Genomic DNA, 24169 nt, shown 5'->3' with positions numbered 1-24169 from the left:
TTTGCTCGGGTGCATGGGTGCGTTTTCTGTGGGGGCACTGCTGATATTCCAGTAGCATTGGCAACGAGTGCCCCACTCTTTCTGGAAAAGTAGGTCGCTGCCCAACAATCATGTCATCGGCACGCGTGCGGCCACAGCCTTCATGCTGCCGCGCATATTGACTCCACAGGCTTATCCACGCATGTACCGGCACGCATGCGCACAAAGCACACTTACACAACCCCTCACTATTCAACACTCTCACGCACACGCACACACACCTGCGCCTCCCCTCCCACACAAGTACACATGCACCCGCGCAGCAGGGGTAACGCCTGCACAGCCGAAGAGGCAAGCTCGCACTCCCTCACTCTTCCCTGCCCCCCCCCTCCCCGTCCCCGTCTCCGCCCCACCTTGACCAGTGTGACCTTGAAGGGATCCATCCTGAAGCTCACGCCGCTGCTGTTGGTCGACACCCACGCCACCTTGGGCCGCGGCCTGGCGGTCGGCTCCCCGCTCTTGTCCGCCACAAGCTTCTTCAGGGTGTTGTAGGTCGACTGGGGCCCGGTACACATGCGTTTGTTGAGTTGAGCAATATGCCAGCGACATGACGTCCCCCCTCAAGCCACCATCTCGAACGCCGTTGATGACAGCTGCAACGAGCGACCACAGCTTACTCGACGGCACACGCCTGAACAGTGGCGCAGCCACCAGGCCTAAAGCGTCAACTGCCCTGCGCAGCCAACCGCCACCTGTATCAGACAGGTTTTGACAGCGCGCACCTTGATGCTGTCAAAAGCGCTGTTCGCGTCGATCTCCTTGTTGAAGAAGGCCGCAACAAATTTGATCCACTCGGCGCGGTTCAGGGGACCCGGGTCAGCGGTGACGCTGCAAAGGCGACGGCATTGTGTGAGGGAAAACGGTCTGGTTGCAGTGGAGTGATAAAAGTGTGTCGTTGGCGCCCCGAAGTAGGGTCCAAGATTAGGAATGCGAGTCGCAACTGCAAGACAGCCCACCCACACTCTGCAAAAGCGCAGGTGAGCTACCAGTGCAGTCAGCACGCGGCTCCCGGTCAACCCTCTCGGTCAACTCACGGGAACAGGATGTCCTTCGCCGCATCGTCGTTGAAGCCAACAAAGACAGCGTCTGACTCTTCGTACATGGTGGCGTTGGCCTCCTTGAACGCCCCCTCCGCGTTGGGGTCGCTGGTGTTGAAGAAGGGGTTGGGCGTCACCAGCTTGCAGCCTGGGAGGGGCAAACGGGGGTGTTCTTACACCAAGGGGCAGATCATGTTGTTGCGAGGCCGCCTGAACGTGGATTGCCTAGGTCGGTGCAAGGCAAATCCATGGCGGCTTGCTCCCCTGCTTGATCCCCTCAGCCTGCCAGCCGCCGCCCGGCGCGTGTGCCACTGCCTCCTCTGCCAGCAGCTGCGTGTACACGTCGGCTGCGCGTGTCCATTGAGGGGAGCTCGTGAGTCCCGCCCAGTCGTGCGCACCGTCCTGGCTCTTGGTGTCCACCAGGCGCTGGAAGCAGCTCTCAACAGAGTAGGGGCTGGCCAGAGCCACGCGGTCGATGAGGTTCAGCTCAGACTGGGATGCAACGCGACGTGGCGGGATCGAGTGTGATGGATGGCGGTGAGGATGCAAGTGCTTTGACCGCAAGGTAGGGAGCCAGGACAACAGGGCGGCGCTTCCATGGCAATAAAACTGACAAGCGGCCGCCCGTTGCAAAGTGTTGCGGTGCTTTCACGCTGATTGCACATGCAGGCTCCTCGCCTTTCTGCTGCAGGCCCTGCTACGCCATGGCTCTGGTCCCGAGCCTGCCCCTCCCATTGAGTCATAAGTTTTTTACGCATTGGCTCTTTGCGACTTCATGGATTTGCCGGGGGCCCACCAGGAAACCGTTGACAGTTGTGTCCGTCACGGCAACTGAGTAAAGCGGGATCTCGAACGACGTCATGCCAGGGGTCACGCCCTCGGCTGCGCCGGCTGGCAGCGTGGAGGGGTCCGGGGTGCCGCACTGCGGAGAGGACCCAGACAGCGGGGGGAGGCGCTCGTCGGCACTGCTTTACGGGTGCACGCGTCTCGCAATCACGCTGCTCACTTTTCATGGCCTCTGCACCATGGCACTTGGCCCTTCGCGACGTCACTCATTCGACCACGTTATGCGCAAGTGTGTACAAACAATCACCCTCCCTCTCGCTGTCTCTTCTCTCTTACAAACACACCTGGTAGAGGAGGTATGACTTTTTGAAACGCTTCACACGCACGACCTGCGAGGCAGGGTTGGGCGCGCAGGGGGCCAGGCAGTGTGCGCCGTCACGGGGGCAGCAGTTGCGCACAAGCTGCTCCGGCGCGCTCGCCAAACGCCCGCGGTGTTGCACTGGTCATGGAATGCCAGAGCACAGTCGGCCGAGCGGACGTTAATCCATGTTGCTCTCCTTGGGAAGGGATGCTATTTGACCCGTGGTGTGTGGTCTGCCACCGCCTCCCGCCACGCTCCAGGAGGCCATCCCCTCCGGCTGGCATCATTTTCTATGGCTTGCCGCCCCGCACACCTTGTAAGTCCCGTAGTACTTGATGTCAAAATCAGCAGCCTCGGTCACCTGAAAGCAAGTGGTTGCGCAACCAGCGGTAATTGCATGGTCGAGGCGCTGCACCGGTGCCCACGCTCCGCCCACATGCACGCCCGACGCAGCGCTCCCTGCACACAGCTAGCAGGGCCTGCCGCTGCGCGCAGTGCGTGCGCTGCCCTCTGCTGCGGATGCGACAATGCAGGCGGCCTGCAGGTGCCCACCTGGCTGGCGGCCTGGAAGCCGTGGGCGGGGGCCTTGTCGACCATTGACCGGTACTCATCGGGAAAAAAGTCAAACTGGTTGACTTTCGCCACCATGGGGTTCAGGCAGTCCTGCTCGGGGCGCTGCAGGTACGCGGCGCGCGCGGGCGCCGCGACGGCAAGTAGCAGCGCGGCCGCCGCGGCGAGTAGGGAGGCCGGGCGCGGCATGGCTGCGCCTGCGCGCGGCGAGCGGGATATGGTGCGAGGCGTGGCGCAGGTGGGGCCGTGTCGGCTGGGCTGGGGGTTTATGCCTGCGCTACATTTGGGTTTTCTTGCATGCAGATGGCGTCCCGTCATATTTGGTCAAGCAACAGGTTTGGGGTGCCAGCAGCGCTGTGGTGGTTGGTGCGCTGGTGGACCCGTTCGCGGTCAAGCTGGCTACGCATCACATGCATCAGGCGGCCACAGCAGTCGTCCCATGAACCAGACGTCACAAGATTTGAAATCAGACGAATTCTACCGTACACGATGTAATTAAAGTTACTGATCAACGGTAATGCCTCGCAGCGTGGCCGAACCGCTGCCTGTCGAAGCCAGCCAGCCCCGCGAGCCAGTGCACCTAAATCCAGGACGATCAAGACCTTCATACACCTATAAACAGTCTAATTGGTCGATGTTAACCGCACCTCGACGAATTTTCTATCTCGCGGCAGGACGTTGGCAACTTTGACAGAGCTAGACGTAGAGAACGATATCGCTGTGATATGGTTGTACAGACTACAACGTAAAAGTACCTGTTTTTCTCATATGCCACGTGTCTTGACCCAAACGTGCAATGATACGGGACGGTACGGTGCGGTGCAGGTGTGCAGGGCTCCCAGAGGGCGACCGCAGGTGTGACCCCGACTGCCGCCCAACCAACGCTGTGCGTGCAGCCTCTGACCAGCCTCATGCTGGGGGTAAAGGCTTTGAGTAAGTGCCCCCCTCATTTGCAACCCATGGCGCATCTGGCATAACATCTTCTGGGGGGCGGCCATCTGGACAACTGCACATTGTACCAGCGGCTTGGCATCAACAGGATGGGTATACACCACGCTGTCAGCTCAAGTTCATCATAGAATCCAACCAGTGTCCATGTGGCCCAGCTCACAACCCTGAGGCAACTTGCCCCCCCCCCGCCCAGCCATGCTGCGCATGCTGGGCTCCGGCTCAACACTGTTCCAGTCTTCCAGCCCGAGCTATATGAAGCTGAACGCACCATGTCCCCATCCCCAGTCTTCTGACATGCCTCTTCGGGTTACGTAGGATCCAAGTGTGCGGCAGGGCGACCCCGTGGATCATGAACCATGAGAGTTTTGCCACGATTTGTAAAATTGGGTAACACGTTATTCGAAACGTTTTTTCTACACATGCAATCCTCGCTCTTCGTCCCTGTCAACGGGCCATCCACGCAAGCCTAGGTGGCTGACAGATCTGGCGAGAGCCTAGCCATGCAACTGTGCGGGACATGGAGACAATGTGGATTGTCGAATCGGGCAGCGCGGCCGCAGGCGCTGCGGGCCACGCGCTGCACCCCTTTGGTCCGGAGCAGCAGTGGGTGGTGTGTGCGCTCGCGCTGCTGGCGGGTCTGCGCAGCAAATGACAGGCAAGCGGACGTGATGAACAGCAAAAGTGGTTCAGTTCTTGCTTTTTTTTGTCATGCAGTCATGTACACGGAGAGGCAGCGAGGGTCCCTGGGGGGCTGAGTGCATGTTGAACACAACTGCGACGGCTCCAAACAGTGGTCGGGCGCCCACCGCTTGCGGGGCCTGGCACGCTAAATTTACTCTTGTCAGGAAGTCAGTACTATTAATACAGCATGCCGGCAATCGACTCCGTGCTGCCCCTTGTCTTTCCAGTCGAGCAGGCGCCCCCCAACTGACCTTGCGCTGCGGCGCCCGATGCCCCGCCCTGCGCTCTGCTGTTGCAGCACTGGTGATGCCTACGACAACCTTTTCAGGAGCAAGATATTCCAATCAGAAGTCGCTGTACGGGAATTCGATAGGCAAGCACACGCTTTCACGGCGAGCACACGCTTTGTCGACAACACTTACATCGAGGGCGTGCTTGCATAGCCCACCCGGTGAGCCCGGCTTCCGCGGCGGCGATTGAGTCACAGGGCGGCCATGTCACTCCCGCCGCCCTGTCCCCCCCTACCCTCACCCCGCAGCATCACCACGGAGCTGCGCCAGCTGTCCATGCTGGCTGGGAAGTTTGCGGATTTCGACGTGACCGACAAGAAAATGTACTTGGAAAAGGTGCGGCGTGCTGTGACGCCCCGCGCCCCAGGTCGCCGCCAGCGCAAGCGCCAGCGCCAACGCCAGCTGGCAGATGTATGTATGGAACGCCAGGGACCGCGGGGGCGGCTTTTTGTGGCACCTGTGGGCGCTGCCAACAGCTGGCGCGCACGTATGTTCTCCTGCTTGCTTGCCTGCTCTCTTGCGCGCAAATTGCCGTACGTCACCATGCTGGCGCACCCATGCGCGCGTGCACACATGCACTCACGCACGTACGGTGGGCACGCTCGCTCATGCGCGCTACCGTGCGCCAGATGGGCGAGGCGAGCGAGCGCTACAAGATATTTATAAAGCGTCTCGAGCTGTCCGATGACCCCGCGGCGCGGGAGTACCTGCGGGCCACCAACGCGCAGATGCTGGAGGGCGGCTTCACCATGCAGGCCATGTTCCAGGGGTGAGGGGTTGAAGAGGGGCTTGGGGGTCATGAATATGTATCAGCTGGGGAAGGGGCCATTATGGTTGTGGTTGTGCAGGCCATTTTCCAGGGTGAGGGGCTTGTCTTGCACGCATCTCGCCTTTCCTGGGAGGGGGACGGGTTATGGGTATGTGTTGGTAGGGGGAGATGGCTCGCCAGGGGATCATGGGTGTGTGGTCGCGCTCCACTACGCGCACCTTTCGTCAGGGGCGCAGATCTTCTTCATAAAGGTGCCGACTTCATTATCGACGGTGACAACGCTGATGGGGTTGACCGAGCAAACCGCTCTCCATGCGGGAGGGCCTTTCCCTCGCGAAATGGTCGTCCGATGCTCAGTGGCTTCACCAGGCTTCGATAGAGCATTCCTGGGCATGCCGCCGTACGCCGGGCGCCGACCGTTGCCCATCATCCCGCTGACACAGGCTGGAGTCTAGCCTCAAGCAGTATGAGTCCATCGTGCAGCAGGAGGAGGCGATACTGTCGGACCCGGTCAGACACCAGGTGAGGGGCCGCCAGATCGCGCGGGCCGCCAGATTGCGCGAGCCATTACATAATGCGGGCCGCCAGGTCCGGCGCCAGATCGCGAGCCGGCCGGCGACGCACCCTGGTCGCGAGGGGAGCGCAGCCCCTCGTCTTCATTGCCTGCGGCGCGGCCGCGCTTGGTCGCCCCAGGGCGTGTGTCTGCTTGTGATCACACCAGATTCAAGCGCCTGTGTGCTTCATCCGAGGGGCTTGCCGAGCGCGGCGCGCAGCGCACGGCACCCACCTTCCAGCACACGCGTCCTGCGCCAACCCCACCCAGGAGTTCACGCGGGCGCTCAAGGAGCAGTGGGGCCAGAGCGCCATGGGGCGCATTGACATGAGCTACCTGGCGCGGTGAGGGGCAGGGGCCCGGGGGGGTGGGGGTGAAGGTGGACGTGGAGCAGGTTGGGGGTGGGTGGTGCGAGGGCGCGGGGTTCGGGTGGTTTGGGCGGCACGGGGTTTGCAACGGGGCCGACGCAGTCATGTGGCCCGGGTTCCTGGGATTGGGGCCAAGGTCTTGCAGCCGCGCGCGCGGCCCACAAATCGCGCCGTCTGGCGCGGCTGCAGTGGGCGGTGCTCTGCTGGGTGGCTCCCTTGCAAATCAGGCTCTCTATGTTGCAGGCTTGCCACTCATTTATATATTGACGATTCTGTCACCACCACGCACGGCCCCCCCTAAACACACACACGCCGTGTCTACAGTGTGATGGACCCAATGGTTTTGAACCGCGCCCAGAAGGACCCAGACTTCTACAAGTGCATCCGGGAGGTGCGAGATCTCACGCACACGTTCACGTTTCTGCTCCACCCAGCGTCAGTATTGTGTGTACACTTGCATTCGAGGCTCAAAGCGGCGTTGGCACGTCACACTCGCCTGTGCGGCCGCCCCACAAGCTCGCCTCACAATCTCGGCCAAGGGTTCAGGGAGCGTTTGTGTTTCAGCCTAGCAGGCCCGCCGCCCCTCCCACCACACACGTGCGCGACTGCTACCACGCGCCGTCGCTTCTCATAGCGACCGCTCCGCTTTCCTTCGAGTGACGCGCATAACCTCTCCCCCACCTGGCCAAAATTACAGGTCAGCGAGAACCCCACGCCGGCAACGCTCCAAAAGTGGATCGACCACCCCACAATTGGGTGAGCCCCGCACTGCCTGCCCGCGGCGCGTCCCGGCTGCTGCCTGCAAGCCCCCGTTTGCCGCCTCTTCTCGTACGCCCCTGCAGCCAAGCAGTCCGCACGGCTGCCTGGCCAGGCTGCCTTGCAGCCTTCGATTTTCCCCACCTCATCTGCTGTGAGCCTGCTGGGCGCCCCGCCCCGCTGCGCTGATATTTCGCACCCCTGCACAGCTTATGACAAGCCCTCTCTCAACCCTGTGGTGTGTATTATGTCCCGTGTCCGCCCAGGCCGCTGGTGTCGGAGATGTTCAAAGCAATGATGAGCAAGAGCATGGGGCAGCAGTAGCAAGTCGGTGGTTCAACGGTTGCCCTTTGTGCTCTGCCGCGTGCCCCAGCACTGGCCACTGAGTGCTTGGTGCGTGCGCTGCGGTGGTGTGGTTGCAATGGGGCGGCGTTGCCCCCGGTTGCTCGCAGGCTGTACGTCTAATTTTTGCGTTGCGGTTTTCTTTAATCATGCGCCGCCCTTTTGTCATCAGTTTTGTCGATTTGTCATCTTGTTGTCATCCTAAACCCAATCGCACACTTGATGGAGCACCTACCATTTCACTTGTAAGGTTTGTATTGGGGCGTTGCATGCGCGCTGCAGGGTCGCTGGGGGGCAAAGATTCCAACAAGACTTTGGCTCACGCCTTGCTCTGGTTGGCTCTCAAGGCCTGCTTGGGCTTACTAGTGGGACTATCATAAGCTGGCGGGGCATGCTGAACAGCATGTGTTGCTTTTGAAAGCATGGAGTGTGGCACCCACAGCGGAGCAGCCAACCAGTGTCCATGTGGCCCACACCAACTTGTGTCATTTTATCGGCCCATAGCCATGCTACGCATGCTGCCCGCCACAAAGTCAGCCATCAAGCCCGTACCCGTTACGAAAGGTGAGTGCCTCATATCTCCCAGCTCCCAGTCTTGACTCACTTCGGATCATCCTAGGCACAGATTGTGCGGCAGCTGCGATCATGGATGAGCAATCATTCATTGGACATTTGCTCCATTATTACTTTTCACGTGCACGCCTCGTCAAAACGCGGGCCATCCACGACAGCATTTGTTACGACAGATCTGGCAGGGAGAGCCCCGCCATGCAGCTGTGCGTTTCATGCAGTCAATGTGGGCTGTCGAGTCGTGCAGCACGGCCGCAGACGCTGCGGGCTATGTGCCGCACTTCTATGGTCCGAGGCACCAGTGGGCGGTGTGCCCGCGTGCGCTGCTTGCGAGTCCGCCCTGCAGATGACAGGCAAGCAGGTGTGAGGAACAGCCATAGTAATTTTCTTCTTGCCTGGGCGTTTTGTCATGCAGTGGTGTTTGCGATGTATGGATGCCGCAAGGGTCTCTGGGCGGCAGCTGAGGGCTTGTTCGAGCACAAAGAATCAGCTCAGAGCGTGCCGGCCTCACCAACAGCAAGCCCATTCGCATAGCCCGACGCTCTGAATCAACTTGCACTACGAGGCGCCATTACCACAGCACGTCAAATGCTGCTGCTTTTCTGCCCCAGCCTTCCGATTAATCAGCCACACCCACTGAACTTGAGCTACTGCGCTTGATGCCACCCGTGCGCCGTGCAGCACTGGTGATGCGTTCGACCACCTTTTCAGGAGCAAGATATTCCAATCTGAAGTCGCTGTGCGGGAGTTTGACAGGTGAGCACATCCTTACTTGTTGGCATTGCACTGTATATGGAGAGCGTGCTTATACAGCAGACCTCATCTGCCCGGCGGCAGCCCTGAACGAAGGCGCGCTTCGTCGGCCATGACCCACGACATGTGTGCACGCCGCCCTGCGCCCCGCCTGCCTCACCCCGCAGCATGACCACAGAGCTGCTCCAGCTGTCCATGCTGGCCGGCAAATTTGCAGAGTTTGACTTGACCGGCAAGAAGATGTTTGTGGAGAAGGTGCGGGCCTTGGCGCCTGGGCCCCTCCTGCTGAGTGCCCGCCAACCCCTGCTGATAGATCAGTTACTCACCCTGATGGCAGCCGGCGACTGCTGCGGAAAGCGGTTTCTGTCAGCGGCAGCCTGGGGTAACACCTGATGCCTCGGCATTAGGTAGTGGGCTTGCCTGCAGACCTGCTTGCTGGCCTGCTTGCTGGTCCGCATGTTGCTGTGCCGACCGAGCATGCACAACCGCCCATGCTCGTGTTCGCATGCGCGCACATACACTCGCACGCACGCACGCAAGCAAGCACACACGCACACACGCACGCACGCACGCACAGAATTGCATGCACTTTAACACGCGACAATCCGCCCACCCACCAGATGGGCGAGGCGAGCGAGAGCTGCAAGATTTTTATGAAGCGTCTCGAGCTGTCCGACGACCCCGCGGCGCGGGAGTACCTGCGGGCCACAAACGCGAAGATGCTGGAGGGCGGCCTCAGTCTGCAGGCGATGATACAGCAGTGAGGGAATCGCTTTGCAAGCACGAAATGCTTGGCCTTTGAGCAGGGGGAGTGAGCGTTGTGGGTTTTCGGCTTGATGATTGTGCTCCACCACCTGCACTGTCTATTGTGTGGGTGAGTTTCTAGCCAAGGTTGAGGTCATGAGACGATGCTTCAAAGCAAAGAAGATCTGCAAGGGCACCACCCCCCAGCTATATTCCTCCCTTTGATACTGGCAGCTGCCCAGGCGGTGGCGGCTCCCTGCAGGACGCAGAACCCCACCCCTCAGCGCGAGCCTGCATCCGCGCGCACATTTCACACACACAACCACCCCAGCTTCCTTCCCCTCAACGCGCACCGATCAGTGTGCGCTGTGCAAACAATGCAGGCGGGATGCAAGCCTGGAGCAGTACAAGTCGATCGTGCAACTGGAGGAGGCCATCATGTCAGACCCGGTCAGACACCAGGTGACGGGCAGCGAGATTGCGTCAGTCGTCAGGTTTGGCGCCAGACCAAAGTGTCCAATGACCAAGTGGCGCCGCGCCGAGCAGCAGGCGTACAGATGCGCTGTTGTGCGCGTTGGGCCCCTGCAGCGTGGGCGGCTTGATCGCCTGGTGCGCTGCCGTTGTATTCACCCAATTGAAGCGCTCCTGTGGGGCCGTGCCGGGCAAGCGCACCTCGAAGCGCCCAACCCCAGGCCTGTACTCCCTGCCCCGAGCGCAGGAGTTCACGCGAGCGCTCAAAGAGAAGTGGGGCCAGAGTACCACAGGGCGCATCGACATGACCTACCTGGCGCGGTGGGTGATGCGAGGGCGCGGGGTGGGCTTGTGCGGAAGGCGTATTATCAGCGAAGGAAGGGAATGCGGCAAGGTGCTGGGGGATATTCACGGGCCGTAGGAGTTTGTGGTGGAGAACTTGCAGCCGCCCGTACGGCTGCATCTAACAGTGTTGGGTGCAGCTGCAGTGGGCGGCGCTCTGCTGGGCAGCTCCCGCGGCAACTGAGCCTTGCAATCTGCTGGCTTGCATTCGTGCGTATTCTGTTGGATATCATTACAAGATACACACTCAAGCACGCACATGTGCACAGACGCTCTGTCTCTCTCAAACATCTCTCAGTCACACACACGTGCGCGTGCACACACACACACACACACACACACACACACACACACACACGCATGCGCTGCGTGAGTGTAGTGCACTAGACCCAATGATCTTGCAGCGCGCTTATGAGGACGCAGAGTTCTACAACTGCATTTTGGAGGTGTGAGGTCACATAAACTTTTAAATATTTGTGGAGCCCAGCGTGAAGGTCGCATGTACGCGGCTAGACTTGCGTTGGCAGCGGCACTCTACACTCACAAGCGCAGCCGTCCCTCAACGTGGGTCTCGCATGCGCAGTTCCGTGCAGAGGCCGGATAGAGGCTTGCACAGTCCTCAGTTGCGTGACTCCGCAGCTGTGCGTGCGACCTTCACAAACGCGTCCCCCCCACGCGGCGCCGGCGGCCCGCATCATTTTTGAAAGCGGTCGCTTCATCGATGAAAGCGGTCGCTTCATCATCAGACTGGGGGGAACTCACGTCACCCTTTTTCCTGCCAATGCACAGGTACGAAAGAACCCCACGCCGGCAACGCTCGAAAAGTGGATCAACCATCCCACACTTGGGTGAGCCCCGCCCCGCCTCTCCGCGACGAGCCCCGCGTGCCACTGCCTGCAAACTGCCTGTCGCTGCCTCTGCTTGCACCCCCCCTGCTCAAGCAGTGCGTATGGCTGCCTGGCCAGGCTGCCTTGCAGCCTTCGATTTTCCCCACCTCATCTGCTGTGAGCCTGCTGGGCACCCCGCCCCGCTGCGCTGGCATCCCGCACCCCTGCTCTGCCAATGAGAAACCTTCCCTCTACGGGCGCTGCCCATGGCACCCGCGCATGCCCACGCCCCGCGCCCGCCCAGGCCGCTGGTGGAGGAGATTTTTCAGGCAATTAAGAGCAAGAGCATGGGGCAGCAGTAGCAAGTCTGAGTCGCAAAGACTTGTTTTGCTTGGATGCATTACGCGCGCCTGTCGCTGAAGGGCTTGATGCGTGCGCTGCGGTGGTGTTGTTTGTGTGGGGCGGCGGCACCCTAGGATGCTCGGAGGTTGAATGTCTTATTCACATACACTGTGGTTTTTATTGGCCATGTGCTGCAGTAGTTTTGATTAAACGTTTGCGCACAACAGAGCTGCTGGAGGGCAAGGATCCCATCAACAAATGTTGGGCTTGCATCGTGCCTTTGTGGGCTGCTGTGGGTTGCTGGAGGGAAACAGCAAGCGGCGGGATGCCGAGCAGCACAGTGTCTTCGAGAGAAGCGATGCACTTGCAAGCGAGGTATGTGGCACCAAGGATTCACGCCAGCTCCCACGACCAGCCACAACTGCAGCGTTGCTGTTGCTGATGAGAGGGCGCGAGCGGCGAGTCGGCGAGGGCGGCGGTTGAGTCATGGACGGCGACCGCTGGTTGCTGGTGAGGTCCAGTCGCCCGGCAAATAATCATGCAAGCCCCTAATTATCAGCGTTGGAGGCCATGACAGCGCGGTAGCTTCGCTGTTGTGCTCCGGGCATTCAGGCAGTCACGCAGCTAGTGATCAGGTGCCCCGCCCAAGATTCAGGAGCAGCGGCCCCATGATCGAGTCCTTCATTTGTTTGCTTGTATCACAAGCAATACCTCCGACACATCTCAGCAGCATCAACCGGACACAATGCAGGTGCTCAACAAGAGCGCAAGGCCTGTGGCGGGGAGCCAGAGGGCGCAGGGCTCTCGCAGGAGCTCAAAGATGCCCGTGATCCGTGCTGTCGCCGCGGTGGAGAAGACGCTCGTGACCACCAAGTCGGACGAGGTGCGACAGCCAAAAGAGATGGTCGAGACGTCCCAGCCTCCAAAGTCGATGGCGAAAAGCATGATGAATGTGCCGAGCCAGCTTCTAGGCTTGCCGCAGAACCATTGGGGCAGGGCCCATCAAGCAGCCGGGTGCCGCGCCGCATGCGCGAGGTGCAGCGGCCGCTTCCCTGCATCAAGCATTCGCAGCGCATCACACGCATCCGCGCTCCACCACATCCCTTGGGAGATACTGCTCTTGTCAAACCCGCCGCGATCGCCTGCTCATTGCGCCCAGCCTTGCCCAAATGCCGCCCCCTCACCTTCACCAACCTCCCCCGCGCACCCGTCCCCAGGTGATGGCCGAGGCCCGCACCCTCTTCCCCGGCGGCGTGAACTCCCCCGTCCGCGCGTTCCGCTCCGTCGGCGGCAACCCCATCGTGTTTGACCGCGTCAAGGGCCCCTACTGCTGGGACGTGGACGGCAACAAGTACGTCGACTACATCGGGTCCTGGGGCCCCGCCATCGTGGGCGCCGCCAACGACGAGGTTAACGAGGTCCTGCGGGCGCAGCTGGAGAAGGGCACCAGCTTCGGCGCCCCCGGCCCGCTGGAGGTGCGGAGGGGCGGCGCGAGGAGGGGTGCTGAGGGGCGGAGGGCGGCGGGCGTTGGGAGGGGGCCGGGCAAGGAGGTCCGAGGCACTGCGAGAGGGCCAGAGGGGTGGCCCCTGAAAAATCAGTTCATGAGGCGCCACCTGACACGGCCTCGGTGGTGTTTGCTGCAGCCGAGGGGTGGTGCAGCCCAACAATGTGGGGGGCCGCTCCTCAACAGGCCCGTTTGGGGCCGTTGTGCGCCAGGTTACCACAGCTGTGTGAGCCAGGTCACCACACCAAACCAACAGGTTGGAACCCCACGTGACACACACCGCTGTCCTGCATGACCCGCAGAACGTCCTCGCCAAGATGGTGATCGACCGCGTGCCCTCGGTCGAGATGGTCCGCTTCGTCAGCAGCGGCACCGAGGCCTGCCTCTCCGTGCTGCGCCTCATGCGTGCCTACACCAAGCGCGAGAAGGTCCTCAAGTTCGTGGGCTGCTACCACGGCCACGCCGACTCCTTCCTCGTCAAGGCCGGCAGCGGCGTCGCGACCCTCGGCCTGCCCGACAGCCCCGGCGTGCCGGCGTCGACGGCGGCGGCGACGCTCAACGCGACGTACAACGACCTGGAGAGCGTCCGGGAGGTGTTTGCGGCCAACAAGGGCCAGGTGCGGGCGGCAGGACAGGATAAGATAAGATGGGATACGATGGGATAGGGTGGGATGGGATAGCGGTGTTGCAGCACACGGCTGTCGCCCGCTTCTAAAGCCATCCGGGGTCATCCGATCGGGGCAGAGCTGGTGCGAAGCGCCTGCGGGCCTGGGCGCGTTGTTCCGGGTTGCTGTCTGGATCGCGGCCTGCGCTGCGTGGCGGACTGGCGCGTTGGCAGGGAGCTTGCAGCATTGGAGGGCTGGAGGGGTAGGTTCTGAGGACAACCGTGCGAAACGCGGGCAGCAGCGGTGGCGCCGGCGCGCGCCGCGTGGCGTCCTGTGCACCTCAGCAATATCTCGAGGGCTTCAGCAGCCATTTGCCCACCCGCACCCCTCTCCTCATCACCCCGCCCCCAGATCGCGGGTGTGATCCTTGAGCCTGTTGTGGGCAACAGCGGCTTCATCGTGCCCACCAAGGAGTTCCTGGAGGGCCTCAGGGAGATCACCAAGGCCGAGGGCGCCCTGCTGTGCTTCGACGAGGTGCGGCAATGGTGATGTGATGATGCTGTGCAGCCATGCGTGCGTGTGTGTGTTTGATAAGGGGGGTGTCGCTGTCGCGGCGTGGGTGTGTGAGTAGGAGGGTCGTTGGGAGCGGTCGTGGCTGGCGCGGCTGGCGTGACTTGGTGATGAGATGGCCCAGGCGGCCACAGCCTCAACAGGCAGTGCGCGGAATCATCGCTACTGCGGAAAAACCTCACGAGCACACGCGTACACACACGCGCACATGCGTACCCATGCATACGCGATCGCAGGTCATGACCGGCTTCCGTATCGCCAAGGGCTGCGCCCAGGAGCACTTTGGCATCACCCCCGACCTCACCACCATGGGCAAGGTGCGCGGCCCTGGAAACACGTGCAGCTGCGCTGTCAGCGCCTCCTGCATGTGCCAAGGAGGATTCAAGAATTCTTCGCCAATCAGCGTCTGGTCGTCTCCAAACAGCGCCGGCGACACCCAGGACACATGACTGCCAACAGCATGTTCGGGGCTGGTGTGGGCCCAGCGTAATGCACTCTCAAACGCGTCTTTGCAAGCCTGACCTGTGCTTCGCGGCTTCAAATCCGCAGGTCATCGGCGGCGGCCTGCCCGTGGGCGCTTACGGCGGCCGCAAGGACATCATGGAGCTCGTGGCGCCCGCGGGTCCCATGTACCAGGCCGGCACGCTGTCGGGTGCGTTGTGCTTGCGCCTGCGGCGCGGGGACGCCGGCGGCTTGGGTGTTGTCTGGGAGGCGTGTGTGGTGGGACGGAAGGGAGCGGCGGATTTGAACGGTTTTTTGAACAGGGACAGTTGTGAGCCTTAAATGCGGGAGTGGAGCAGAGCGAGGAGTCTGGGCGGCAGACGCGCGCTGCGGGCCGGCGGCTGGCCAGGCGTCGGTCCTCGGACGCCGCGCAAAACAGCTGCTCCGACGCCGCGGCCGCCGCAGAGCGGCCGCATGGGATGTGTGCAGTGCAGAAGAATCAGCCCCCGTCGCAAATCCCCGACGCCGCCGCTTTCAAGGCATCCATCCCTTCCTCATCAAGGCTGGCGCAGCACCCATCCCTCATCCCAGCAATCCTTCCAGTGAACGTTCCTTCTAATCAGCAACCCTTCCAACCGACCCTCAACCCCCAACCCCTCCCCCCAGGCAACCCCCTGGCCATGGCTGCGGGCATCAAGACCCTGGAGATCCTGGGCCGCCCCGGCGCCTACGAGCACCTTGACCGCGTGACCTCCAAGCTGGTGGACGGCATCGTGGCCGCGGCCAAGGAGAGCGGCCACGCCATCACCGCGGGCCACATCAGGTGCGTGTGTGTGTGTGTGTGTGTGTGTGTCTGCGCGCGTGCATGTGTGAGTGTATGCGAGTGTTGGTGTGTGTGTGTATGTGCATGTGCGCGCGTATGGGTGTGGGCTTGAGCCACATGCACGCACCCCCGTCGCGCGCGCGCACACCGCACATAACAACACACACGCACACACACGCAACCCCCCTCCCCCAGCGGCATGTTTGGCTTCTTCTTCTGCGACGGCCCCATCACCTGCTACGAGGACGCCGCCGCCAAGGCCGACACCGCCAAGTTCGCGCGCTTCCACAGGTGGGTGGGAACTTCACGCCTGGGAACACCTCATTGTTTGCATGTGGCGCCTCCTGCGGCTTGGGCCGCGTGCTGCGGGCGAGGTTCCCCACATGCACCCATCCAAAGTTGCGGTCGTCACGCGGATCGCCTTGAACTCATTGGCTGGGCTGAGTCATCGCTTGCTGGCACAGGATGGGACCACGCTGTCACGAGCCGCACTCCACTCCCCCCTAAAGCCACGCTTGGTGCCTGCAACCGCTCAGCCCCAAGACCTCGTCACCAACCTTTGCAACCACCCTGTGCAACCCGCACGAACCCCCAGGGCCATGCTGGAGGAGGGCGTCTACCTGGCGCCCAGCCAGTTCGAGGCCGGCTTCACCGGGCTGCAGCACACCGACGCCGACATCGAGTTCACCATCGAGGCGGCGCGGCGCGTGCTCAAGCGCATCTAAGCGCTTTTGAGGGAGCGCGTGCGCTTGTGCGCCCCGGCCCGGCCGCCCCGGGCTCTCGCATGGGGGGCCAAAGCACAGATGCGGGCCCCGCATTTCGGGGCCGCGAAGTGCAGTCGCGGCGGTCGACCGGCTGGCGCCCTCGTGCGATGTGAGTGAGTGGCTTCGGTTTTTTGTCGCGCGTTTCTTCCCCATCCTGTTGCGATTTGCACATGACCCTTTTTACTTGTAACGCTTCCTGCAGCTTCATTGACAGCGCCATGCAAGGCTCCCGGGCACGTAGGCAGATGCGGGCCGCTGCTTAACGGCTGTAGCAAGCAGGCGCGGGCAGTGGCTGAGACGTCGAGGCGTCCAGCGGTCATCCTTGCCAAGACAGGACCCATTACCCTGCTGGTAGGAATCACACCCGGGATGGCGGACATTCCAGGAGACAGGGGAGAGCCGCAAACGGAGAAATGGGGGGTGTGCCGGCACTGGTCGAGACCTGCACGGCGCGACGCGCGGCCGACACTGTGGTCGCTCACCATCCAGGCTCAGTCTGGACAGGCGGCGGGGAGCTCGCAGGCACCGGGGGCCCATACATCATCGGGGCGGCCCCATCGCCGCCGCCTACGCCGATCACCGGGTAGCCGTCGGCCCCCGCCGCCCGCTGGTAATCGGCGCCGCCGCCCACGGCCCCGCCAATTGCGGGGTACCCTGCTGGTGGCCCATGCTCAGGGGCACTCGGTGCCGGGCCCCAGTCCGCTGGCGCCTGGGGCGCGACAGAATATGCCCCGGCCGCGGCCCATCCTGACGCAGCTGCGTTCGCCGCGCCGCCCCCAGGGCCGCTGCCGGCACCCCAGTGAGCGCCGATGCCGCCGCCTCCGCCGCTGAGCGGCGCATCCGGGCCGACCGCGAGCGGCTTGGCGGCCGGGGCGAGCTGCTCTGGCCGCACCCTGCGCGCCGCGCCGCCCTTGTCCACGACAAAGGCCGCCACCTCGTACTCGTGCGGCCGCCACCCTTCCGGCACCGCCGGCGGCGTGGCGGGCGCCGCGGCGGCGCGCTTCTGGAGGGCGGCGGCGGAGTCGCAGAGGAGGAGGGGGCACGCGACGCGGGCGGAGGAGACGCAGCAGCCGGCGGGGGCGGCGGTGAGCCTGAGCTCGTGCCAGACCTGGATGAGCTGCGCCGGCAAGTGGTTGGTACAGAAAACAGATGTATTGTTTTGTTGCAACGCACACTATGTTTGACATGTGCAGTGGCAAGACTGACAGCAGCCAACACAGAGGGCTGCGGCACAGGGCCCATGCGCTGAGGCCAGCTTTCCAGTGTGCCCATCGCCGTGCGCGGAACAGCCAGCAGCTTGCGTCTGCGACCGCCCTTATATGGGCTCTGCCGGCAATCCCGCCCCGGCGTCCAACAGCCTTTCAAAACAAGCCATGCATGCAGCCGCCGCACGCTGCCGCGCACGCACCTGCGCGTTTGTGAGTGACGCCATCGCCTCGGGCTCCACCTGCAGGACCTCCCTGAACGCCGCGGAGCCGCCCGCGCGCACGCAGTTCACATCCCTCGCCCCCCTCCCGCCGCCGGTGCTGCTGCCGCCGCCGCCGCCGACGGCGTCGCCGTCTGGCCTCAGGGTTTTGTGTGCGACCGCGGCCTCGCTGTGGTAGTGGTTGTCCCCCAGCAGGCCCGCGGCCCTCAGGCGCAGGCAGCGCACGATGGATGCTTCACATGAGAGCGCCTCGCTGGAGCGATTGTCCACCTGCGCGCCCGCCGAGCGGCAGTCGAGGGGTCGGTCGGCCGGACGATACACACGCCTTCACAGGGCAGAAGGGCTATGTTGCGTCGTGCTGGCAGGTGTTCAGGAGGCAGCGGCAGCTCCACCATACCCCCATGCTCGCGTGCTTAAGGGCCAACGATTTTGGTCGGGGCCGGTCCTCTGCGTGCACCCACCCTCGCGACAAGCGGGACGCCGTCCCCGGCCGCAGCCACGTCCGCGGACGCCTCGACGTGCATGGCGACGCCGCCGCGCCCGCAGCAGCAGCAGGCGGTGAGCACGGTTTCGGACTTGCCGGCCAGCGGCGCGGGGGCGCGGGGCGGGGCGGGCAGGAGGGCGAAGGCTGACGAGGCCTTGAAATCTTTGGCCAGCATGCCGACCTGCTTGTGTGCAAGTTCGCAGATGGGATGGGATGGATTTGACCGGTGACGTTTTTGGTGGATGTACGAGGGTGTGGGCATGAGGGCCAAAAGAGAGTGAGTGAGTGTGTGTGTGTGTGTGGAAGGGGGGGGGGGGTTCTGGGGACACAGCAAGTTCACCACCCCTGCAACACCTCCACCCACCTGGTCAACCATGGCTTTGACTTTGCAAGTGATGGATGCCTTGACACTGCCCTGTGAAACAGTGGTTGTTTACGGGGTGATCGCAACCTCACAACTGGCAGAGCTTGATGCAGCAAAAGCACTCCACGAGTACACCGCCGTGCAGCCCACTCAGGCAGCTGCAGTCTAATTCTGCATACCGCCTGACGGCCGGCGCCGGCCGTGGCGGCCCCAGGCACCGCCCGCAGCGCACCTGCTTGAGGCTGAACGAGGGCGGCAGGCCGTTGGGCAGAGCCACAGCAAAAGGCAGGCGGTAGCCGCCAGGGTTGAGGGTGCCGGGGCCCGAGAGGAGGGGTATTGTCCCCTGGGGAAGGAGCGGCACCGCAAGCCACAGTAGGGGAGGTGGCGGCGGGTGCGGCGGCGGCGGCGCAGGTGAGGGGAAGCCTGGTCACCCGGCCGGGCGAGCAGGCGCGAGCTGGTGACAAACTGTGGAGGGTTTCGCCTCTGCGCACGCAGTGGTGGCGCAAAGAGCTACGCTCGCGGCTTTGATCCGACCCACCTTGATGGAGTGGGCCTTGCCGTCATAGTTGGTGGTGCTGGTGCCGTTCTTGGTGTGGTGGCGCTCCTCCCAATGCGTGCGCTCCTTGCCCACAACCTGCCGTAAGGGCAGAGGCGGTCCCAAGAACCTTATCGGGCCGGTATTGAGCAGTAAACAACCATGCTGAGCAACAGGTGCCACACGCAAACTGCAAGTCGTCACATGTCCCGTGGAGGCGTGCGCGGCATGCATGCTCGCCTCATGCCCGCAGGGACACGCCCACGGCACGGCCAGCGCGCACGCTTGCACAGGGTGTGCGGCGTGGCTCAGCGCCTGCACCGCCCACCGTGAGGGTGACGCTGTGATACTGCACCGGCTTGTGCGTATTGAACACCACGCAGCCCGTGACGGGCTCGCCGTGCTCAAACGTGGCCTTATCCAGCACCACATGCGCCACTGAAGACTGGCCTGCGCCCATGGCTGCCGTGATCAAGATCGTGGCCAAGCGAGTCGGATCTTGAGTTGTGCTTTGCAGCCAGAAACTGCAGCGATGAAAGGCAGTCCCACGTCGAGGCTCAGCTTGACCCAAAATCAGCGAGGTCAAACCGACGTGAAAAGTCGCATCATCGAATGGACCTCCCAAATATAAAACAGATCTACGACGCTTGCTACGAAGCACATCAGAGCGGAAAAGCGCTCAGATCAGCTGGGACAACGGTGCCCTGCTTTGATCCTGTGACTCAACACCTGCTCAACACAATCTCCCCCCTAAGGTGTCAAATACATCCAAGTGCCTCCATACTGCTTGTGCTGCGCCTTGCAGTGGTGCTGCGCTTGTCAACATGGACTGGCTTAGCACTGAACCGCCGCTGGTGTGCCATCGCCCGCATGACCCGGCAGGCCGAGGGCGTGGTGAGGGGCCACAAGTGGAGTTCGCAGTCGGCCCATTGCTGGTTGAACGATGTGCCCAGTATCTATGCATAAGACTTTCATGTGGCTGTCATGATGCCACAGGAATGTCTTCAGCTCACTTTCACCTCACTGCATGCGTCGACCGAGCCATGCATGTGCAGTGCATGTGTGGGAGCACAGTGAGTAACCAACAAGACTGTTCGTGACATGTGAATGGCAAGTCACTCTTTGACTTTTGATTGAATACAGTGCACATGATCCTATCTGCCCCTTGGCGCGTAACCACATCACCTAAAATATCATATACAAAATTATGGTATGATATATGTTGAGCATTGCATGATTGACGCGCTCAAGACTGCTTGAGCGCTGACACCCTCCTGCGACCCCCGTGACTAAATTCACCGCGCTGTCATCACCGCAGCAGCGGCGACGCCCGCCCACCCCCGTTCGCTGTATGCCACTGCTTTGTGTGTCCGAGGCACACCCAGATGATCCGTAAATTGCACTGATATGCATGACACGACCCCCAGAGCGTATACTGCCCTACCCAGCCCAGAGCGGCCGGCGGGAAGTTTCTGCGCACGCGCGCGCGCGCGCGCGCGCTCTGTAACCCAGTATTAATCGCGACGGTTCGCTGCATTTTGAGGACGGAACCCCTGGCACTTGGTGCCTCGTATCAATGTGTAACACTCCTCCCATCTGATCCTGTCGTGCACACATACGAAGGCCCAAAGCCCAGCAAGGCAGCCGTCCACCGTCCAAAGCGTCAGCTTGCGGTGACTTGTTACCCCTCCTTACACGAAGAGCCCGACCCTCTGTGACCCTTCCTTGGGCGAACAGCTACAGACTCCCCACACAACAGCACAGGGATTGGGTGCACAAGGTCGAACAGACGCTCTCACACCCGCGTGTCACCCGTGGACAGCCGGGGCACGTGTAAACTGCCGACACATGTGTCATGCATGCGCCGTGCAAGTGCAGTGCACGCGCTGTCCATGCGGTACGGCCCCAGCAAGGCGCCCCGTCGCGCTGTCATTACAAGCAGATGGTCGTGACTGCATGCAGTAGCCATGTTGCATGCAATGCACGCATGTGCAGCCGGCCTCCCGTGCAATGCCCACCGTGCAAGCAACATTCCTTGGCCTGTTGCCCCCAATGGCTCCGTGTGAATGAGCCATGCATACTGCTGCCATGTGGCCTGGGCTGTGACATCATGCCATACTCACATAGCATGCTCGCTGCTGTGCTGCATGGGCCCCAAACCACATGTCAGCCAGGCCTTCGGGTGTAAGGCAGGAGCGCAGCAAGTTAAGTAGTGATTTGTGCATGAGACAGCAAGCAGCAGCCTGCTCTCGGCCTTCATTGGCTGCGATGACCCGTCGTCAGGCATGCTCTCAGGCGGGCAAATTGGTGTCCAAAGCCGGCCAAACTGTCCGCACAATGGCAGACACATAGCAGTGGCAAGCGTTACAACTTAATATTGCGCCATCAGAGCGACGGCCGTCACAACACAGCGCAGAAGCAAGGCCAAGGCCCCGCCTCGCTGGTGCGCGCGCAGCACGTGGCCCAACTGCCGCCCGCGCGGGATGGCAAAAAGCGGACACGCAGAGGGTTCCTGTCAAAAGCGGACATGGGGTCCAAGGGGTGAGGGCGCCCCTGGCAAGGGCGACAGAGCTGCAAGCGAGGAAGCGAAAAACAGGGGCGGGGTTGCAACCACAACAGTTTAGCGGAGGCAGCGCCGGGAGGTGGGCGCCGGGGACAAGGGGTCAAGCTCGGTCAAGCCCCGGTCGGGTTGCTGCGCCGCGGTGCGCGGCGGCCCAGTCGGCGGCTGCTGCGGCGTGCCATGGAATGCATGACGCAAGCGGATTCGATATTGAACGGTTCCTGTTCAGGGTTGGGCGGCGCGCGGACGGGTTGGCCGCCTGCAGGCAGGGTTCTCGCGCGGTCCAGCGGCGCGGTGTGTGTAGTGTGCTGACATGGGTGACACAACTCATCGAGCAACGCCGCCAGCCGTGGGACTCTGGCGGCCGACATACCGCCTGGGACCCGCAGGGCACAGGCGCGGCACATGGCAGGTTGCCCACAGCACCAAGACCAGCTCAACGCGCACGTGGCGGCGGGAGCGGCGGAAGCACGGAAGGCCTCATAAAAACACACAAAGTTTGCACACGAAATCTGGGCCGTGCTGCCGGGAAATCGGGGCCCAGGTCTCGGTGCCGTGCGGCCCCCGCTCGGCCGCGCGCACCTGCGGCGCGGCTTGTCGGGCTGCGGCTGCGCCGACCCGCTGGGGACCCGGCCTTCTCTCTCGCGCGGGCGTTTGGCGCTTTGCAAGCGGTTGCAGACCGCGAGCCCTGGCACGGTCGGCCGGGTCAGAGTTTGCTGCCAGGCAACGAGTGCTGCAGCAGCTGCGAGGCAGCGCTTGCATCGTGGGAGCAAAGCGCCGCGCCCCAAAGCCGACCGGCGATGGTACAGCTCACATCAGCCAAGCTCAGTTCCGAGCACACTTGTGGGCGAGCGCTTGTGGGCTCTGCCGCTGAGGAGTGCGTGCGGCTGCTGCCACACGGAGCGCTGCGACGCCGGGCTCACGCTTGGCGCCGCGTTTGGTGGTCCATGCAGCTGGGGCTTGGTTGCGGGGGTTGGGCCACAGCACAGCATCGCGAGCATCAAGCAGCTGGTTGGTGGCCTGCAGGCCACCTGCGCGCACGTGTGACAGCGCCGAAAGCCAGCGAGGCGAGGCGCGAATCGGTGAAAGCGTTCGGCCAAACAAGTGTTTGCCACGCGTGTCGAGGCGCGTCGGCACGCGGCTGCCAGCGGGCGACGCGCGTGGCGGCGGCAGGCCAAGAGTGATCAACAAACGGGTCAAGGGGCCAACAACCGGGTCAGAATGCCCGGGAACGAATATCGAGAATCCTGCTGTTGCACACACGCACAAGCAAGTGAGCCCCGCTCGGCAGCCAAAATCCCAATCGGCGGGAGGAGGAGGTGGTGCCGCCTGCCCGCGCCGCAGCCGCAGCCGGAGGGGCGGGCCGGGTGCGGCGCAGAGGGCACGAAGCTGGGAAGCAGCCTGGCCCGCGCGGCGAGCCTGCTGACGCCGCCAGCCGGGGTGCCAATTAGTGCCCGCTGCACGGGTTGTGCCCGCGCGGGCACAGCGCGCAACAGCGTTTGGTGTGGGGCGGCCAGGGCGGGTAAGAGGGAAAGGGACGGTACGAATCAGCGGGACGAGGGGTGGGCGTGCGCACGCGCCCGGCCGCGTCTGCGCAGCACGGGCGCGCCGCACGTCGCCCGCCGCCGCCGCCGCGGCGCTGAGAGGCTCGAACAAGTTTTGAAGGCGAGTTGCGCAGTGGGGGGAGAGAGAGTAATCGGGGGCAGTGTCGAGGTGCGCGAGCCGCGCGCTCGTGTAGTGTGATGTGAGCACATACAAACTTTTGGTCAACAGCAGCTGCTCGGCTTGGCGCGTGAAAGCAGGCGCTTTTGACGGCCCCTCTCGCGCGGCCCCGCGCCAACAGTGCTCCGGCCCGTCTTGCTGTCAATTTGTGCTGGGGCAAAGGGGGCCACAGGCCTGTCTGCGACAGGCCGAAAACAACAGCTGCCGTCGATCCGACACATTGCTCGGGACCGCCCGCCCGCCGGCGCGGGCCGGTCCGCCGGCCGCACTCCGGATCACCAGATCGCCCCAGATCGCTCCAGATCGCCCCAGATCACGGCGTGCTGTACCTCGGGCTCGCCGGCGTCGCGCGGCGGTGGAACTCGAGCACCAACTCAAAGTCGCAGGCCCCGTTGCTGCGCGGCCGCTTGTCGTACGCCATGCGCACGTCAAACAGCGTCTGCTCCTGCAGCATGCGCAGTAGCACGGCGCGCGTCCCGAGGTTGTAGATGCAGCGGTTGACGTCCGACACCTCGGCGCGCGTCGCGAACTCGTAGAGGTAGATCTCATAGTAGCCGCTGAATACGCTCTCCAGAAGCTGATCGGGCAGCACCACCTGGCGGCGACGGAGGGGGTACAGGCAGGGCCCGGGCGGCGGGCGGGGGGCAGAGGGCGTCAGCCGCAGTCGGGCCTGGGCCGGAGGGCGGGGGCGGGGCGGCGACCGCGTGGGTCGCCAAGGTGCTGGAGGGGGTAGGCCCTGGGGCCAATGGGGCCGCACCTTGAAGCGGTTGACGTTCTCTGTGAGTGCCACGTGGTCGCTGTGTATGGTGACGCTGAAGG

General features: G+C 62.9%; 7 protein-coding genes across 7 annotated transcripts in view; 4 read left to right on the top strand and 3 right to left on the bottom strand.

The window, feature by feature from the left end:
• The window catches only part of MNEG_3488 (flagellar associated protein), a gene marked incomplete at both ends in the record, with an annotated part of 4955 nt that extends 1973 nt beyond the window's left edge, over nucleotides 1-2982 (bottom strand). The window contains 8 exons of the mRNA XM_014048040.1: nucleotides 393-536; nucleotides 762-867; nucleotides 1074-1224; nucleotides 1475-1568; nucleotides 1873-1998; nucleotides 2207-2251; nucleotides 2537-2584; nucleotides 2776-2982. Of these exons, the coding sequence (XP_013903494.1) occupies nucleotides 393-536; nucleotides 762-867; nucleotides 1074-1224; nucleotides 1475-1568; nucleotides 1873-1998; nucleotides 2207-2251; nucleotides 2537-2584; nucleotides 2776-2982 (921 nt within the window). The remainder of the gene's footprint in view (nucleotides 1-392; nucleotides 537-761; nucleotides 868-1073; nucleotides 1225-1474; nucleotides 1569-1872; nucleotides 1999-2206; nucleotides 2252-2536; nucleotides 2585-2775) is intronic.
• A 2054-nt stretch (nucleotides 2983-5036) lies between these two features.
• On the top strand, nucleotides 5037-7485 carry MNEG_3487 (hypothetical protein; the record flags this gene model as incomplete). The annotated part of the gene is made up of 7 exons (XM_014048039.1): nucleotides 5037-5051; nucleotides 5345-5484; nucleotides 5928-6006; nucleotides 6308-6381; nucleotides 6730-6796; nucleotides 7103-7161; nucleotides 7428-7485. 7 exons carry the CDS (start codon nucleotides 5037-5039, stop codon nucleotides 7483-7485), a joined length of 492 nt encoding a protein of 163 aa, XP_013903493.1.
• A 1509-nt stretch (nucleotides 7486-8994) lies between these two features.
• On the top strand, nucleotides 8995-9590 carry MNEG_3486 (hypothetical protein; the record flags this gene model as incomplete). Its single annotated transcript, XM_014048038.1, has 2 exons — nucleotides 8995-9081; nucleotides 9447-9590. 2 exons carry the CDS (start codon nucleotides 8995-8997, stop codon nucleotides 9588-9590), a joined length of 231 nt encoding a protein of 76 aa, XP_013903492.1.
• A 1185-nt stretch (nucleotides 9591-10775) lies between these two features.
• MNEG_3485 (hypothetical protein) lies at nucleotides 10776-11572 on the top strand (the record flags this gene model as incomplete). Its single annotated transcript, XM_014048037.1, has 3 exons — nucleotides 10776-10829; nucleotides 11173-11231; nucleotides 11515-11572. 3 exons carry the CDS (start codon nucleotides 10776-10778, stop codon nucleotides 11570-11572), a joined length of 171 nt encoding a protein of 56 aa, XP_013903491.1.
• A 725-nt stretch (nucleotides 11573-12297) lies between these two features.
• MNEG_3484 (glutamate-1-semialdehyde2,1-aminomutase) lies at nucleotides 12298-16220 on the top strand (the record flags this gene model as incomplete). The annotated part of the gene is made up of 9 exons (XM_014048036.1): nucleotides 12298-12435; nucleotides 12770-13027; nucleotides 13359-13673; nucleotides 14073-14195; nucleotides 14468-14548; nucleotides 14781-14883; nucleotides 15339-15495; nucleotides 15691-15786; nucleotides 16091-16220. The coding sequence occupies 9 exons, from the start codon at nucleotides 12298-12300 to the stop codon at nucleotides 16218-16220; spliced, it is 1401 nt and encodes a 466-aa protein (XP_013903490.1).
• A 517-nt stretch (nucleotides 16221-16737) lies between these two features.
• Nucleotides 16738-19528, bottom strand: MNEG_3483 (hypothetical protein; the record flags this gene model as incomplete). Its single annotated transcript, XM_014048035.1, has 8 exons — nucleotides 16738-16755; nucleotides 17152-17262; nucleotides 17668-17955; nucleotides 18147-18350; nucleotides 18534-18584; nucleotides 18766-18876; nucleotides 19072-19167; nucleotides 19397-19528. 8 exons carry the CDS (start codon nucleotides 19526-19528, stop codon nucleotides 16738-16740), a joined length of 1011 nt encoding a protein of 336 aa, XP_013903489.1.
• Nucleotides 19529-23663: 4135 nt separating this feature from the next.
• On the bottom strand, nucleotides 23664-23945 carry MNEG_3482 (hypothetical protein; the record flags this gene model as incomplete). The annotated part of the gene is made up of 1 exon (XM_014048034.1): nucleotides 23664-23945. A coding segment is annotated over one exon (282 nt), but the record flags the coding sequence as incomplete, so codon positions are not given.
• Nucleotides 23946-24169: the final 224 nt, after the last annotated feature.

This window comes from Monoraphidium neglectum (assembly GCF_000611645.1).
Source record: "Monoraphidium neglectum strain SAG 48.87 unplaced genomic scaffold scaffold00440, whole genome shotgun sequence".
Classification (NCBI taxonomy): Eukaryota; Viridiplantae; Chlorophyta; class Chlorophyceae; order Sphaeropleales; family Selenastraceae; genus Monoraphidium; species Monoraphidium neglectum.
The sequence above is the reverse complement of the archived record's forward strand: the minus strand, read 5'-3'. Positions and strand labels throughout refer to the sequence as shown.